At 37.4% G+C, this 16,942-nt stretch overlaps 1 protein-coding gene across 1 annotated transcript in view; it reads right to left on the reverse strand.

Moving 5' to 3' along the window:
- The window catches only part of nbr1b (NBR1 autophagy cargo receptor b), a 30,139-nt gene that overhangs the window by 8,797 nt on the left and 4,400 nt on the right, over positions 1 to 16,942 (reverse strand). Inside the window, exons 5-18 of the mRNA XM_041231629.1 lie at positions 15,075 to 15,272; positions 14,349 to 14,426; positions 13,577 to 13,806; positions 12,144 to 12,299; positions 9,686 to 9,889; positions 8,101 to 8,260; positions 7,487 to 7,780; positions 6,632 to 6,793; positions 5,834 to 5,909; positions 5,322 to 5,432; positions 4,151 to 4,318; positions 3,774 to 3,899; positions 2,728 to 3,109; positions 1,335 to 1,438 (exon numbers count right to left, since the gene is read on the reverse strand). Coding sequence (XP_041087563.1) covers positions 1,335 to 1,438; positions 2,728 to 3,109; positions 3,774 to 3,899; positions 4,151 to 4,318; positions 5,322 to 5,432; positions 5,834 to 5,909; positions 6,632 to 6,793; positions 7,487 to 7,780; positions 8,101 to 8,260; positions 9,686 to 9,889; positions 12,144 to 12,299; positions 13,577 to 13,806; positions 14,349 to 14,426; positions 15,075 to 15,272 — 2,449 coding nt within the window. The remainder of the gene's footprint in view (positions 1 to 1,334; positions 1,439 to 2,727; positions 3,110 to 3,773; positions 3,900 to 4,150; positions 4,319 to 5,321; positions 5,433 to 5,833; positions 5,910 to 6,631; positions 6,794 to 7,486; positions 7,781 to 8,100; positions 8,261 to 9,685; positions 9,890 to 12,143; positions 12,300 to 13,576; positions 13,807 to 14,348; positions 14,427 to 15,074; positions 15,273 to 16,942) is intronic.

Consider the following 16,942-nt stretch of genomic DNA (forward strand, 5'->3'; position numbering starts at 1 on the left):
CTCCATCTCTTTTCTACATGACCGACTTCCTTTTAACCCTCGGAAAGAAGTGTCAGGCCAAGTAGTCCAGAGTACTCTGTTCCCGTTGCTTAGCGCCCTCACAGGTCGTGAGGTAGATTTACCACCAAGAATCATTGTCTTTCTGTCACACGGACAAATAGTGTTTGCCGTTTTCCATTCCCATTGATTTCAATAACAAAGGCATCGTTTATACTGTGTTAAGCGCGCTGTATAATTTGGGCAAACTCAGCTGCTTGGATCTTATATGCCATTCACATAGACTTAAATAACAAACCCACTGTTTATTACTGTAGGAATCACTCTTACTAATCCACCAATCAAAATCAATCATGTGTTTGCACCTTTTTACTGAGCGATTACCCCTGTACTGTACCTTGGCTATTTATTTAATCACATTGTGATTAAATATATATATTTCCCAGTAAGCACCTCTCAGTGTAAAAGCAAAGTGTCCAAATAGCACTAGGTGCAACGGCTTTTATCTTTTGCAGAACACCAGAATGCTTTCCGGTCATTGCTGCGGCTCCATCAGTGCAGACCCCAGTGCAATTAGTCCAGCTGATTTCTGCTGAATAAATACATCCAATAACATTACAAGCTTTTATTCCATGGTACTTGTGGATTTCATTTCGGCTTTAGTACCAAGCAGTTCCTTAGCCTTTTGCTCAAAAAATGAATATTGTTTGTTTATATATTTCATGCTTGGTAATTAAATGGCTCTAAATTGGAGGGTTTCAAACATTCATTGGACAGTACTTGTGCACAAATTACACACTGCGGTTGAAGTATATCTCTACTTCCAGTATAAATAAAATCGGAATTCAAGTAGCTGTCTTCGTATTTCATGTATATACACCATACATAACCTGGAGCCACGGACCCCCTATTCTATAATTAAACCGCAAGACACCGCAAGGGTTTCGAGCACATCTATTATAAGAGGTTACACGTCCTATTTATTTGCAGATGTTCTCCATCTGAAGAAGAATGTCTCAGAACTTCACCTTTTTATTCAACTTTTACTGTAATAATGAATATGGACAGCTATAAGAGAAACTAGACTAAATGTTATCTCTATCCCAAAATTATCCTAAACTGTCCCACTGAACACTACTTGTAAATTAAAAGTAAACTTAGTAATATGTCTTTAGCATAAAAAAAGTGTATCTATACTGCTATATTTGAAATATATAAAAAAAAAAAATTAGTCTCTTTCCTTTAAGAAACAAATTTAGTATAGTAGTTACAAAAAAAATTATTTACTGTAATAGATATTGTTACACATTGAAATGATTTCTGTCAGTACGACATACCTTCAATACTATTCTCACATGGTTGATGAACTTCACTTCTAGGCATTTCTCCTACTGCATGCTCTGTCTCATCTGGAACTTGATTCTGAGAACGGTTGTCTTCTCTGAAAAACAAAACTGTTAGTGTGGATCTCAGGGCTCAGTGCAGTGGTTCCCAACCATATCTAAAAACAGCACAAAGTTGGTGTTTAGAGTTTATCCCCATATGGAAAAAAAACATGTCAAATGCTTGTAAGTTTATCATTTATCACAAGAAACTAATTGTGACCAAAAAGCAGAAATCATCATGAGTTCTCCAATAACCAGTGCACCTTAACATAAAAGGAGCGTTAATACATCAAATATTTGAGTTTGTGAAACAAATTATAGTTTTGAATCCTCTTTTACCAGAATAGTATCTCTATGCTTCTTACTCTTCTGTAACTGTTGAAAGAAATTAGCTGTGGGTTGAAGCAATGGTAAAGAAACTGGGATGAAACCCCTACTAAGGGGCATATTTAATGGATAATAACCATGGCGTTTCTTACCTGTATTTTTTTTTTCTTTCTTCAGAATAACAGGGCCATGAGCCCTATACATGAAAAGGGGACAGGGCAAAAGCCCTGCCATTAAATGTATTGCTTTGTTGTTATTTTGTATTGCGTCTTTTAAAACGGGGTACCCCTCCGCCACTGTGCAGCTTATTATTTTGTGTTTGTGTTTTGTATTACTTAGTTATGTATAAATACAGTATGTGTTTTTGTTTTGTTTGGCAGCATGGATGGGGAAGCCTCATCCACACAGAAACTTGTGTACAAGGTGGCCATCTTCCAATTTAATTAACTGATTAATTGTTGCTAATTGAGAGATGGTCACCAACATAAAAACCCTGCCGTTTTCCCTGTTCCGGGTGGGAGTATGCAGTGTATGGAAACAGGAGCGAGAAAAGCAAAAAAGAAACTCAAATATAAAGTGTCTGTGAAGGCTATTGAGAGTTTTCATTTACCTATTTTATTTTTGGCTTGTAAGCAGTGTTTTTCTTTAAACATTTTATTTTTTTTGTTTAAAAATAAACGGTGCCGCAGTGCCTTTTGCACCACCGTACCTTGCCTCTGTGTTTTGTTCCTGCATCTGGCCTGACGTCACCACTTAGCTGCCCTGTCAAAAACCATGCTTTGTTTTTAATCTGAAGTCCATTTTTCCTGCCAGTACTTTGAAGTATTGTTCAACAGTTATTAGGATCCTTCCTAAAATACGTTGTTCAGAAAAGTGAATGGAAAGCACATATCACTGGCTAAGAGCAAGGATATTGTAGCTCACAAAAAAGATTTTGAAATTAAAACATGTACTGCTGGTTTCACAGCCCCCGATAGCTGCTGGATGCCCCCTAAGTGATTGAACTGCCAGTATATACCTTTGTGTTTGAGGTGGTGTTGGGGAGGACACCACCTCTGGTGTCAATGGCACAGCGTCCAGTGTTTGGGAGGTGCATAGCATGTCATTGACGCTGTGCCTGGATGCCAGCTCTTCTCCCTCGGGCTCCAGCTCCTCTGGCTCCGAGTCAGTCTCTATGCCAGCGTCCTTCTCAGGCTGAGACAGAGCTGAGCTGTACATTGACTCCCCCAGGGGCCGGCTGGTGTCAAAGCAGTCTGGCAGGATGATGATGTAATCCTCTGTGGATGAGCCCTGACTCTGGACCTCATCTTTTTCATCATCCTGCTGCTTCTGCCCCTCATCATCCCTATCAAGGACCTGGTGCACAGAGAAACTCTCAAAGTCTGACTCCACACTGTCCTCTGAATGGAAAAAGGGAGAGGCAGATCAGTTAGGAGGTGCAGTAGGTTAAAGGCAGATAGGAAAATTTATGAACAAGAGGTCATAGGCTTGTTCAGTTTCTAGTAATTGATTGATCCCAAAACTGGTAAGTTGGGTCATATAGGATCCCGATGACTCAGCATCAACAACGTGGCTAGGTAACCTATTCTAGACCCTCACCAAAGTGTCTTCTACCCTGTCTGTCTCTTCCATTTTAGTGTCCTCTGGCTGCTTTGCTTAAAGTGTTTGATATTTGTCATCTACCTTTTTTCTTACAGTTAATATATTTCCCAAATATTTTAGTAACCTGTTGGGTGTTCTTTATGCTTCTTCATTGTTGTGTTAGTTTAGATTATAATTTATCATGCTGCAAAAATATTTTATGAAACTGCACTGAAGCCTGGTTGTGGGGAAGCATTTCAGTGTTGCACAATGCTTCGCCTTTGAACAGCCCAGTGTTAATAAACTTCCCCCAGAATCATCCTTGGAGAGTTAGAAGCAATTATTCTGAGATAGTTAGTAAGCATGGCAAATTATGGTCTAAACAAAAACAACAGAAAATGACAGAGAGGATTTAAAACAGGTTATTAAGCAAGTAATGGTTTGTGGCTCAAGAACCAGAATCTTGAATTTAGTTTCACATACCTGGCTGCGACTGCTTGTCAGGTTTCTTTCTTTCCAGATCTGTAGACGGCAGGCTTGTTTTTCCACTGGTTTCATCTCCGTTTCTGTCACTCGAAAAAAAGACTTCTTGCTGTCCCTGCAAAGAGACTGGGAAATGCACAAAATCTGATAAAAAATACCACCAACCACCTCTGTTCCTTTTATAGATATGTCAAACTAAATTGCACATCCTTTACACTTGTATAGCCAAATTGCAATAATAACATTTAATAATTTCTCGGCATGTGACTATTAGGTTGTGCTATGCAATAAGTAGTAGGATTTGTCTATTGAACACAGGGAACACATTGCCAAACTAAAATTGGGAAAGCAAGGTGTAATTGAGGTTCTCCACTCACTCTTTGGAGATCCAGGTCTGCTCCACCTCGGTGGTTTGTGATCAGGAGCCTCTTCTAATGTAAGGGAGCGGATTACTGTCTCACAAACAAACTGGGTCCCGCTGATGTCGTCTTCACCCTCCTCCAGGGTATGTGGGCTCTCCGCATTTTTCTTCCCCAGTGTAACATCTGTTAACAACAGGTCCATTACAATTCAGTGGCTCCCAATTAATTCAACCATTTAAAAAGGTAAAACTATAAGAAACTAAGTCAAGAAGACAAACTTTTAGGCTTGTACCTCTACGGTATATACTCAATAGTGCACTGGCCGAAACATTTGTCGACCTGACTTAGTTTTGCCTTAGAATTCTGATTTGAAATGTCTCGAACTTACGAAGTAGTCAACCCTTTGCCTACCACGTATTCATTAATTTACAAAAAATATTACATTTAAAACAAATTGTGAGTTTTTCTTTCTTCCAGTAATACTTCACCAAACAGAACAAATACCAATTAACTCTAAAACTGGAGTTTTACAGTGTGTTTTAAAGAAAAATTGTACAAAGAAATAAAAAGGCCAAATACAAAAACATGGTTTATGGCACATGCTTTATCCTGTATGAATTATCTACATCTACAAAATTGTGAATTTGTTTTGAAATGCTATATAGCAATTATTAACATGATTTGTGGCTCAATATAACCAGCATCTTTAGTATAAGAAAACTGTCTGAAACGGTTCACATTCAAATCTGATAAGATGGTGATAGTTAAGCATTAACCAGTCTTCCACATTCTGCCAAAAAAAAATAACGTTAACATAATGCTCAATTGTACCATCTTGTTTTTTTTTTTTTTTTTTTTTTTTTTAAATACAGAAATACACTGAGGATATTCACATGCACTGTTTATTAGACTTTGGTACTAACAAGGTACACTACTTTGTATATGTGGCTATATTTAAATTTGCTGTTGGATCACAAATAGATCTGAAAAACGTTAAATGCAAAGCAATCTCCACAAATAAAAATAAGCAGCAATCAATGAACAACATCCCTCAAGAATCCCTAGCTATTATAATCCACAAGATGCCAAGAATTAATGTTCTGGTGAAGCTGCACGTTATTAACCAGCCTGCGTTGTTACAAGCGCAATAAATATCTATTTAATCTATTTTTATTAACAAACTTACCAAGAAGTGTCTTGAATCCAGTTCCCTCAGTCTCCTCCTCAATCTCGCCCAGTCCTGGTTTCTCCAAAAGGGGTCCTTCATGGTGCACGGGGGACATGCAGGGTGTCATGTCTACAACAACAGCAACAACATAGGTACACGAATTTTGGAAAATGAGTATAATTCTTTAATTCTTTAAGTGCATTTGCAGGTATTCTTTTTTACATAATGGGAAAAATGTAGTTGCTATCCTCCAGGGCTCCTCCTCGGTCAATGAATTATCATACATATACTTTATATATATATATATATATATATATATATATATATATATATATATATATATATATATATATATATATATAACACACACACACACACACACACACACACACACACACACACACACACACAAATACTGCCATCATTAGAAATCTAAACAATCTAGCTTTATAAAATTCCACTAAACTAATTTATCAAGACCAAAAAAAACAAACCAGTCATTTCTTCAGTTCTGGGTGTGCTGAGCTTACCGACAGGTGTGTTATGTGGTACTCGCTCCAACTCCTGCACAATGTTAATATCCAGCAGTTCAAAAGACAGCAGGTCCTGAAACAAAAAGCAGAAAAAAATAGAACCTCTTCAACACCAATATCAAGATTTCCCATAATGCAGCTGCATTACTCTCAGCGTAAAACATAAAGGATGTAGCAGAGTTTGCTGAAGGTAGTATTGAGTATTAAAGCTTCACAATGTAGAGTTCTGTAATACTTTCCTGTTATTACGCTGCAATAAAAAATAAAAACAGATACACTGGCACGCACATGATTGTGTAAATCATATGTCCCTCTGTGTCAATTACAGTCATGCCGGGCAAGTCAGCTGATCTAACAGACTTTGGCAGGACATATAAGTTGGTGCTTGGGTAACAGGTGCTTCTGTATCCAAGCCTCTAAAGTGTTGACTCCATAGAAACTTTTTTATTATCTAAAAAGTATCAGTTGTTAAATGAAAAATGTGTGCAAGAGGCGTTGCCAGTTTTACTGCTTCAAATGCTCTGAAAAAACATAAAAAACATACCATTAAAAAGCAAATACACGTTCAATCTTTCATACAGGACAATATGGTCTCTACAAAGTGCTGGTAATATATATTAGATCAGATTTACTGGAACTATGTATAGCCTTCCAGAACATTTTAAACGCCCGTCACATGCACCCTATTGACCTTATACCGTATTGAGTGTTATGAATGGGGATGTTTTTAGTCTCACACCTACAGTATTTTACCTACAGGTTATTTTTGTCAAATGAGATGCATTACAGCATTACCTGAGCTGTTAGCAGATCCACCGAAGGGATATAATACTCCCTCTCATGGTCCAAGGACTCAAACTTTGTTACTACATGCATAGGAGCCACTGCTGAAGAACAGTGCCTCTCCTCCTTTTCTGAAGCAATTTCTTTCTCCACATTGACACAAAATTTGGTCTCCTAAAAAAGTTAAAAAACAAATTCACTTCAAAATCAGCTACATCATATTATTCCACTGACCACGTGTAAGAAAGCAACACAAACCCGCACTGTCACAGTTAAATGTTGAGAGATGTTGATTCTAATTGGATCAGACGCCAGCTTCTCCAGACACTTCATTAAACCAGACAGTTTTGTTGCATGGTTAATTAACTGTAATTAAAATGTGTTCATTTTCTGCATAGCTGTCCCATGAAAAAGCCAGGAATGAGCAAGGTCACAGCACACATCTACACAATGTATTCATGTTTGTTTTTTTCACATTGCAAGAAATTAGTTAGAAGAAAACCAAGCTTGAAATTCTAATTAAAATCCTGTTCTCGCCTCGTCAGATATAAACAAAAGGTTGGGTCATCCATCTCAATTCTGCAGCATATGAAATGCTGTTAGTAATCTAGTGGCAGGGCACATTTTCAAAAACCGTGGTGTCACTACAAGAGGCCGGATTTGCAGTTCTTTACTGGGAATAGCTGTGACCTCTAAATTTCTTAACTGTCTACCGTCAGCTACTCACAGACAGCTGCATTTGAAACTTTTTACCCAGAAGTTATTAACCAATAAGGCATAATTTTACTGTATTTTTTCTTTTCTTTCTGTTGGCGTCGGAGAACTTATATAGAATATATAAGTAAACCTTTTAGTGATAGCACTTGCCTCCTGTTTGTTGTTAGGAGATTTGGCCACATTGGCGGAGCTGAAGAGAGTGTTTGCACCCCCCTCAGGACACTCCAGGACTGGCAGGGGATCCACCACAATGCTGCACCACACTCTAGGCCCAAACTGCTCCCCCTTGTGGGCTAGACGCCAATGCGAAGTGTAGGTGCCTTCCATGGGCGAGGCTACAAACTCCACAGACACCACCCCTACCTGCCCGGGGTGAAGATATGGCACTGATACTTCCTTCTTTTCACTGGAGGCCAGGGCCAGATTACCCCACATAAATTTCAGCTGCAATGTAATAATATTGGGAAGATAATTACCAAGACAATTCCAGAACTTCCATCCTGATGTTTTTAATATTCTAAGGGGGTGGAGGCATCTGTATTTTTTCCCTGTTTTATGGGGCGGATTAACAAAGTGATAACAGATGCCTCACTGAATAGTTTGCCGCTAGTTCAAAATGTTGCAGAATACTGGGAACAAGTAGACATTAGAAGCAAAGCACAGAACCAGGACTTGTCCTACAATATATGTAGTAAGTTGGCATAACAAGTATTTATGCAAAGTTGCATCACTACTATAAAAAAAGATTAATTCCAAAGTAGTACCTTTGTTTCAGTCGTCCAGTTCACATTGCCAGTGTTCTTCATTGTCCAGTGCTTGATAAATTTAGTACCGGGCTGAAGGAGAGTCCCGTCAGGTAGATTCTCATCCAGAAACACAGCATTCATGGTGGGAACGATGGAGTTACAGGCCAGCTTCGGACTCCTAAAAATAATAACACAGTCCTTTCGTTAAATGTACTTTGAGTGTGTGCTCTTGAGCTAGAACCATTTTAAATTGAATTGGGGGGGAAGCAACCAGTTGAAACACACATTTGCATCATACCTAGCAGTGGTGCAGTGAGGGGGTCGCCATTATCTACAGCCCCACCACCGTTCCCATTTCCCCACGCAACAGAAATGCAGTTTATTACTCTACAGTAGTTACTGTATTTGAAAGGGCTAAAAAAGTGTACCAATTTATTACAGATTCAGACAATCAGGTAATGTTGTAAAGCAAAAGTATATGCAAGCCATTTAAAAGATAAATGCATAAATAAAAAGAAACATTTTCATAACCAGTTTCATACACTAATACACACGATTAAAATGCTGTCATCATCATTATTATTATTATTATTATTATTAATCCTATGTGTAACACTCCCTGTCCCCCTCCATTTTGAATGGTTTGGTCCACAATTAGCTTGTCTCACTGTGCTATTGCAGCCACTTGACAGTGAATAAGACACGAGGTTTTGAAACAGAAGTGCATCTGTTTGCAAAAAATGATTTGTGTAAGGCCACCGGTACCCTTTATTTGTTTGCTGCGATTGCATTTTATCTTTTAAATAAACGTTGAGCTTATTTAATCTACTTGATTTCTGATATATGGATAGGTCTAAAAATAATAAAACGCTAATTGTAAAACGCTGACACCTTAAAGCAGCGTTGATACAGGTTCCGTTCACCTCTCTTACATATTATTCAAACCTGGTGTTCCAGACCAGAGGGACGCTGTATTCAAACTTTTTCATTATTTAACTCAGAAGGGTTTCTTGAGGTTATTGTACTCTTTGCTTATTTGTATGGGTTATACACATGTATATCTATCTCCACATATTCACGTTCATCTGCCACCTGGAATGATCTGAAATAGACTGTTCTATAATCAGAATAACAAAATGAAAAGAGCTGCAATTAGGAAAGCAGGCTGTCAGAATTCAGCCTACACACATTGCTTTGATTAAGTGACCCAGCTAAAGTTGTGAGTAAAGGGACTCTACTCCCAGTCTAGGTTTGCAGAACTACTCTGAAATATGTTAGTAAATTATCAGGTGCCAGCATGCAGGCTCATACTAACCCTTCCATAGTACCTCTCTTTTTTCCTGCATCATTTAAACAATAATATAAAAACCTACAGACCCAGATGGGAGTTACTGCAGACTAGATAACTCACATAATAACTTCTGTCACTTTAGTGACACTAGTCAACAAGGCAGTTTTCACAACCCACTGGTAGCTTTACTTTGGCTGGGTTTTAACAGGACAGGTCACAAGGATAAGGTGCAATCATTCAGAAGACTTCATTTCTACGAAACACTGTTTCGTAACATAACACACCCCAAGGGTTATGTATTTCTATTCTTACATTATAGTACTTGACTTGGTTCCCCTCGGCTTGAGTACTGTAGTATCTGAAACGGCATCATTCGACTCTTTCCAGTGAAGACCCCTTCGATCCATTTTCAGTTGCTTCTTTATCTCTTTCACCTCAGTCTTGAGCTGTCTCTTTTCTGCTTTAAGTCTTTGCTTTTCGGCTTTCTTAAAACTCTTGTCTATCCGTTTCTGCAACCTAAAAAAAAAAAAGAGAAAGGAAAATCAGAATGTATATACTACAAATTACAAGAATACTCTGGGCAAGATAAGAAACTGCACTAAATGAGTGAATCATATTTAACAATGATCTGTATCACTGGATGAGCACTGATGAGCAGAATAGCCTCATCTCATTCATAAATTTCCTATGTTTTATGTATAAGTAAAAGTATTGGCAAATCTTAAGATTTAGTGGTAAATGTCGACACTTACCAAGTAAAGCGGTAAATGCTCTACATAAATACAATAACCCTTTAATTCAGACATTTACCGGAAAAGCAAAAGAATAACCAAGTGCCTTTGGCTGATGACCAAACGTCTTTCTAATCGCTTTCGCGCATTTCTGTAGTTGCCAACATGACAGGGAAATTTTCTGGTGGGCAGGGGTTCAAACGACATATGTGCAATAAAAACTGTTCCAACAAAAAATGCTGCAGGAATAACACACTATTCGATTATATACTTGCATTTACCAATACGCGTTGGTGAATCATAAGATGTCTGAAAAGCACTAATTCTTCATAATTTAACAGAGGCCATGGGTGGAAGCTGAAGGGCACATTCAGACCTCCTCACCTGACCTCACACAAGAACTGCTAAGGCAGCCTCGTCATGGATAGTGGTGAGGGACACACCGCTATCCAGCAGTTCCTCACAGCGCAGAACGCTCGTTTCATCACGCCTCTGTTTGTTGTCTACCAACTAACATAGAAATCCCTTCCTGTTGGGTCTTATTGTACCACAGGCCATTGCATCTGATGTGTACAAGGTCCTATAGAGGGATCCCTGTGTAGAAGTTATCTACATATATATGGTAGCCAAGATTTAAGAGAGGAAAAACAAGATCCCACACAATTTTATCAGTGGTCTGCAAGTATTGAGTGCAGCCAAGCGACTCAACCTGACAGTCCTTCCCCGTGTACACTCTGAACCGATGAGTTTACCCAGTGGAATTCGCATAGTTTGTACATTTTAATCCCATAATGGGCACACTTCATAGGAATGTACTGCTTAAAGAGAATCCTCCACTTGAACTACAGGAGGGACTCACCCACAGATAGATTTTAGCCAGGTGCATATATCTCTTTAAATTTATGCTTCAGAAGGTCTAGAAGTGGACATAATTTGAAGAGCCTGTCAAACTGAGGATGGTCGCTCTGGAGTGCCTTAGCATTGTCGCTGTAATGTAAAAACCTTATTAACCGGAATCTGTCCCGGTTCTTTGTGGAGGGGAAAAGTGGGACAACAAGGAATGGTTTGGTGTACCAAAAAAAAATAAATTCCTGGTTTTCCCCTATTCCCATTAGAAGAGATAAGCCCCAGAACTTTTTAATTTCACTAATATATGTGGGAACCCACTTGTACACCCTAGAATGTGGCCTCAGGTTGTTCCCAATTCTGTGCCAGATATTATTGAGCATGCAAATTGGTTTGGCTCCTCTTGCTGACCTCTGCTGATGTCGTCACTGGAGGAAGCGTGTCACTTAGCTCATATTCACTGCCAGTAATCTGACACAGACTCTCATTATCTGTAAGAGTTTCTCGATGACTGAAATAAAGCAATGGACCGTTCATTAAAAAAAAAAAAAAAAAGTTCTTAAGGGCGTACCTGGTACGTCTTTATAGCAGTTAAGGGGTTAAACAAGTATTCCATCAGCTAGATGTCAATATCCTGTTTACATATCAAGGGATACTGTCAACCACAGTTTTACAAAACATAATTACAAAGGCAGGGCTAGTATCAACCTAAACAATGTACAAAGAAACCATGATGCAGAGACACAGCACTCAGACAATTTTATCAGTCTTGCATGTCAGCAATGGGTTTATTTTTATTTATAATGAAAACCTATCAATTTTGGGCAAAATGCAAAAGTAACTATGAACAGCTCTGTTCCCATTCCACCAGATGCATTACTCAACATTCACACTTACTTAAATAGGAGTTTCTGCAAATTATTGCCAATACCATTAAACTCAGTTGACAGAAATGGTCTTTTGTGTTAACCCTGATTCACCACAAATATTTAAATTGTGGAAAACTGCTATTATTGCGAATAAGCAAGTTGAAGAGACCAACCCATTTTGGATCACAAATCTATATCTGATATTTTATAAAGATAACCTTTTCTAAATTGTACTTTAGATTATAATTGGCAAACTATCATTAAACTAACATAGGCAATTCATTACATATTTCTTATTTTATCACCTGAAAAAAAACCTTTTACCTTGCATGGTCTCCAGCAGCTGCTAGTTTGTTTCCAGACAAATGGTTTGGTCCTGGTGTCCGGAACAGAGTCCTCAACTTTATTAAGGAATGGGCAGGATCATGTTCACAGTTATACGACTCACACAATTCACATAAAGTGTAGAACGGGCACACACTGTTAGGAAACAAATGAACAGTCAAGCATAAACCAAATCAGCAGTCAAGCATAAACAAAATCAAAGCAGGTTGCAATTTTGTATGCATCTCGTGAGCAATTGCTGCTAAGCTTTAAAAAAAGACAAGAAAAAGGAAACTGCAAGTATACCGAGTTGGGACAAAATGTTTGTGTATTGGAAAAACACACTGCATGAAATGTAGTCAGAGGCTAAAATGATCAGAAGTATCAAATACTGTAACAGCCAGTGAAACCCACTACAAGTGAATGAAAGAAACAGCAATGTCCAGCGTCCTTAGTGACCGGTTTATTCAGGTTCCAGTGTTGTTGTTAGAAAGAAGTCACTCCATGGTTTGCGGCCAGAACTTTTGAAAGGGCTATCGCATGATGTATTTTATATTTGACAGCAAGGTTGCTGGGTTTTGTTTTATGTCCACTAGTGGCTGATGTGTGTTTGTATCAGGCTGCTGGTGTTGGATATGTTTAAATTAGCAAATCTGACCACATATCTAGAACAAAACCATTACACTTTCTGTCAACACCATTAAAAAAAAAAAAAGTGAGATTGAAAACTGACAGGGATGGACAATAATGACATTAATCACATTTATAGTAATCAATTACCATGTACAGGTTATCACATTGAACACGATCATTTTTTTAATCACGTTTAAACTGCCAATAATTGCAAATTTAGTTTGTTGTTCTTTCTCAAGCACATTCCTTTTTTTGCTTGATCCATTCCACTAGTCACGAGGCTAGTTAAGATCCTTAGGACTGGCCTAACGTAACACACAGCTCTCTTCCACAATATTGGGAAGTCTGGAATAAAGTCAGTTTCCCTGGTACAATTTAATTATTCTGCACTTATTTAACATCTTCCCAGAATCTCTTTATTGACAAATTAGGGATAAGTAGTTTGTGCACAGGAAGAGAGAGTTACAAAATATCTCAGCAGCAGTGATGCTTATGCTTTTTAACTTTGGCACCAACTGAAATTCTTCCTGGCTTTCTAATAAATTCTAACAGTTTCTACAACCTTATGATGATTCTGTCAGAAACACAATTTGACAATAATATGATCAATCACAATTTGTCAGTACTATAAACAATAAAGACAAAAAAAAATATTGATAATATGGAGATGTGTGTATATACACGCACACTGGTAATGGTAAATTAGTATTAAAAACTATTTTTGAGAACAACAATCTAAATCATTGCTGCATTTTGGTGGGCGTATGTTGATTTTGCTAAAGTGAGCAACAACAACTGACCTGCATTGGTAGCAAATTCCTGTAATCCTGTTCTGGCAGCTGCTACAGACTAGACTAACACAACTGAGCCAGTTGTTGGTGTTGGCCAATGTGGAGCTGCTTTCCGGAACTTGGATTCCCACCCCTGCAGATTCATTACCGGAACCCTGTGGCAGAGGCTGAATGCTGAACCTCTCTGACAATTCATGACAGATCTTCTCTACAGCTTCCTTTACTACCTGGTGTTTGAACTGAATATATTTAAAAAAGGAATTGTAAAGATTAATTCATGGTCACCAGTAGAATTCTCATTTCAACATACTTGAATTGTTTCTTCATTTGCAAATTTTTATTCAGATAGTAAAAACACAAACAATAACTTAAACAAAAACTGATGTATCAAAAAATGAATCATGCTTGTGAAGTGGAAAAAGTATTACTGTATTGTGGATCGCTCTGAAAAAAAGTTGATTGAGACTGTGTACCGAATGTGAAGACATCGTCTCAGAATGTGTGGTCTGGATAACTGTTATATGATTGTTGTAAAACAGCTTTAAAATTACTGCTACAAAGAGGTTCATTTTTCTTGCACAATACCAAAGAACTTGACCCAGAGAATTCCAGAATATACTTCTGACTGAAGCCAATAATTCAAATGTGGCCATTATAATACAGAAAAAAAATCACTATTTACACAGGAACAATTACCAATATGTTCTGTAATCACATGCTGTTTTTTCATTAGTATTAACTCATTTGAAAATAAGAATACATTGTAACCTGGTGTACATACTGTTTCCATATAAGTAGTAAACCACAGTGGAGGCTTCTGTTGATCGTCTTTGTTCAACTGGACATCATTTTTCATCGTCTGTCAAAAAATGAAATGAGCAAGAGCAACACGTAAGCCAATTAAACTGTGACATTGTTACATATTAATCTGAATGTACAAATCTAAATGATAATTTATATGTAGAAGTAGATGAGAATGAACTTCAAAATTCTTTATTGTGGATTCCCAAACTACAACTATATCCAATATAGTCAGTTTAAACTAGATATTACTCGTGTTGGAAATGCGGCAAGTGTATTTTTCTCAAATGACTGCAGGGATAAGGTACTTTTTTTTTTTTTTTTTGCACAACACCCATAATCGAATATGACTAAAAGAGTATCACATAATTCAATGTTTATACCAAATGCTTCCTGCCAAATTACCACTTATTTATTTCCAGGTCTTGAGAAAAATTGTATTGTTGGCTCTTCACAATATCACATGATTTCTCAAGACCAAGAAGTTCATACCTGCGTACAGGTAACATAGCAGCCACTGAGCGATACAGAAGGACAATAAAAACCTGAAGGAAAAATAACTATATAATTGAATTTAAAAAAAAAGCTTTGTGAATAGGGCCCTAAATCTCAGACGGTTTTGATATAGAAAGTATGCGAAGAAAATTCGCTACCAGGAAGCTTAATCAAATACTTTACTGTAAATATATCAGAGGGGGTTTGTTACCATTTCCTTGTCTTGGGTAGGCGTCACTTGTTGGCCATCAACCTCTGCCAGCAACGAGTGGTGCTGGATTGGCTTCTTCCCAGTCTTGAACACTTCAAAGTCTCTTTTCACTGTCCCACTCTCACACACTTGTCTTGCCACAGGTCCCTTTACCTCATATGCATTCAGATGGAGTTGATTCCCTTGTTTAACTGCACTCTGAAAATGTAAAATAAGGTAATATGTTGTATTGTTGAAGGACAAATAGGTGTTCACACAGTTGTTTGTGTTGTTTTGAACAAAAAACATGCCAAGATCAGCAGTCCTAAAAACGTTACCATGACTGCCCTTTTTTTGATACTGGACAGATACTGGACTCTAATACAGTGAATTCTCGTCAAAATAAACTCAGATTAGACATATTTCTTGAAAGTACAAATTTTCTACAAGGTTCCAGCATTGGTTTTTGTAAATTACTTCTTGTAGTACAAATTCACTTCACACAAATTTTCTGTTAATGCAAACAATTTTGGAGCCCTCCCGGGGGAAAAAATAAATAAAAAATGCCCTAGTTTGAACATCTGAGTGTAAAGGATATTGGGAAATGTATTAAGCTGCATCCACATTAGCGCCTGTACTGTATTTTAGTGCTGTTTGGGTACTACAGATCCTATGATGCATTTCGTGTTGCCATAGTGCTCTTGCAAAAACATGCACTATCCCTGCAGACAAAAATTGAGGTGTTGAAAGCGGTAGATAATGCACCACCGTACAAGAAAAAGATGTTACTACAGATTCCCACAAACACTTTGTCAACCATTTAAAAAAGACAGAATACAATAATACAGGCTTATGGACAGAAAACTGGATAGTGTAGCAAAGTTGAGAGTGTTTCTGATTTGCTCAACAACCTGATGTTGAGGATGTCTGCTTTTGTGGTTTAAAAAAAGCTGTGATCAAAACAGGGCATTTAGGTTTCAAATGCAGTTCACTGTATACTATTTAAAAGTTCATTTACAGCCATATTTTCAATAAAATACACAGTACTTTTACATAATACTTTTCACTGTACTGTAATTGAAACTTGATGTCAGTGTTACCTTAACTTCAATAAAAAAAAATTAAAAACTGACAGTATGCATTTGGCTTAGATTCCAGATAATGCAAATTACTGACGAGAAATTTTTTTTGCTGGTCCCTTGAAATTCGTATAAACGAGAATTGACTGTATGTATTTAGCCATAAGGATCTTTAAGTTCTCAAAATATGAGACAGCTGGAGCAACACCAAGCATTCCAAGCATTATGTATCTTCTTTCTAGCAAAGCATAATCTATTTCTTCTAATAAATTAACAATGATGATGATGATGATGATGGTGATAATAATAATAATAATAATAATAATAATAATAATAATAAAGCACATACCATTGTTTTTCTTGCACTAAACAGAAATACAAAATTACAGGCATGTGCAATACCTTCATACATTTCAACAACTGCAGCATTTTACACAATTATTAAAAGTACTGTATTTAAATACTGTTAATTGCATCATCCTGTTACCTATACCACAGTGGTTCCCAACCTTTTTCAATGTAGGGACCACCTTGATGCTTGGATTTTTCCCACGAACCACTTGCCATGTATTTTTTCACAACAGCATTTTTAAACTCATTTATATGTGTATATATGTAGAAAGTAAAGTATTTATATAAAGTACCTAACTTAGTAAGATTCCTGGACTTGAATCTTCACTACCAGTTCATCAAGGAAGCATTTTGCACATTGAAAGTTGCTGATAGAAAAGTTCCAGTTTCTATTTTCACATTCTAAATCATGTGTAGATACATGGTATGATGCTTTGTAATGCTTGTAAAAAGCTTGAA

Source organism: Polyodon spathula, chromosome 28, assembly GCF_017654505.1.
Source record: "Polyodon spathula isolate WHYD16114869_AA chromosome 28, ASM1765450v1, whole genome shotgun sequence".
Classification (NCBI taxonomy): domain Eukaryota; kingdom Metazoa; phylum Chordata; class Actinopteri; order Acipenseriformes; family Polyodontidae; genus Polyodon; species Polyodon spathula.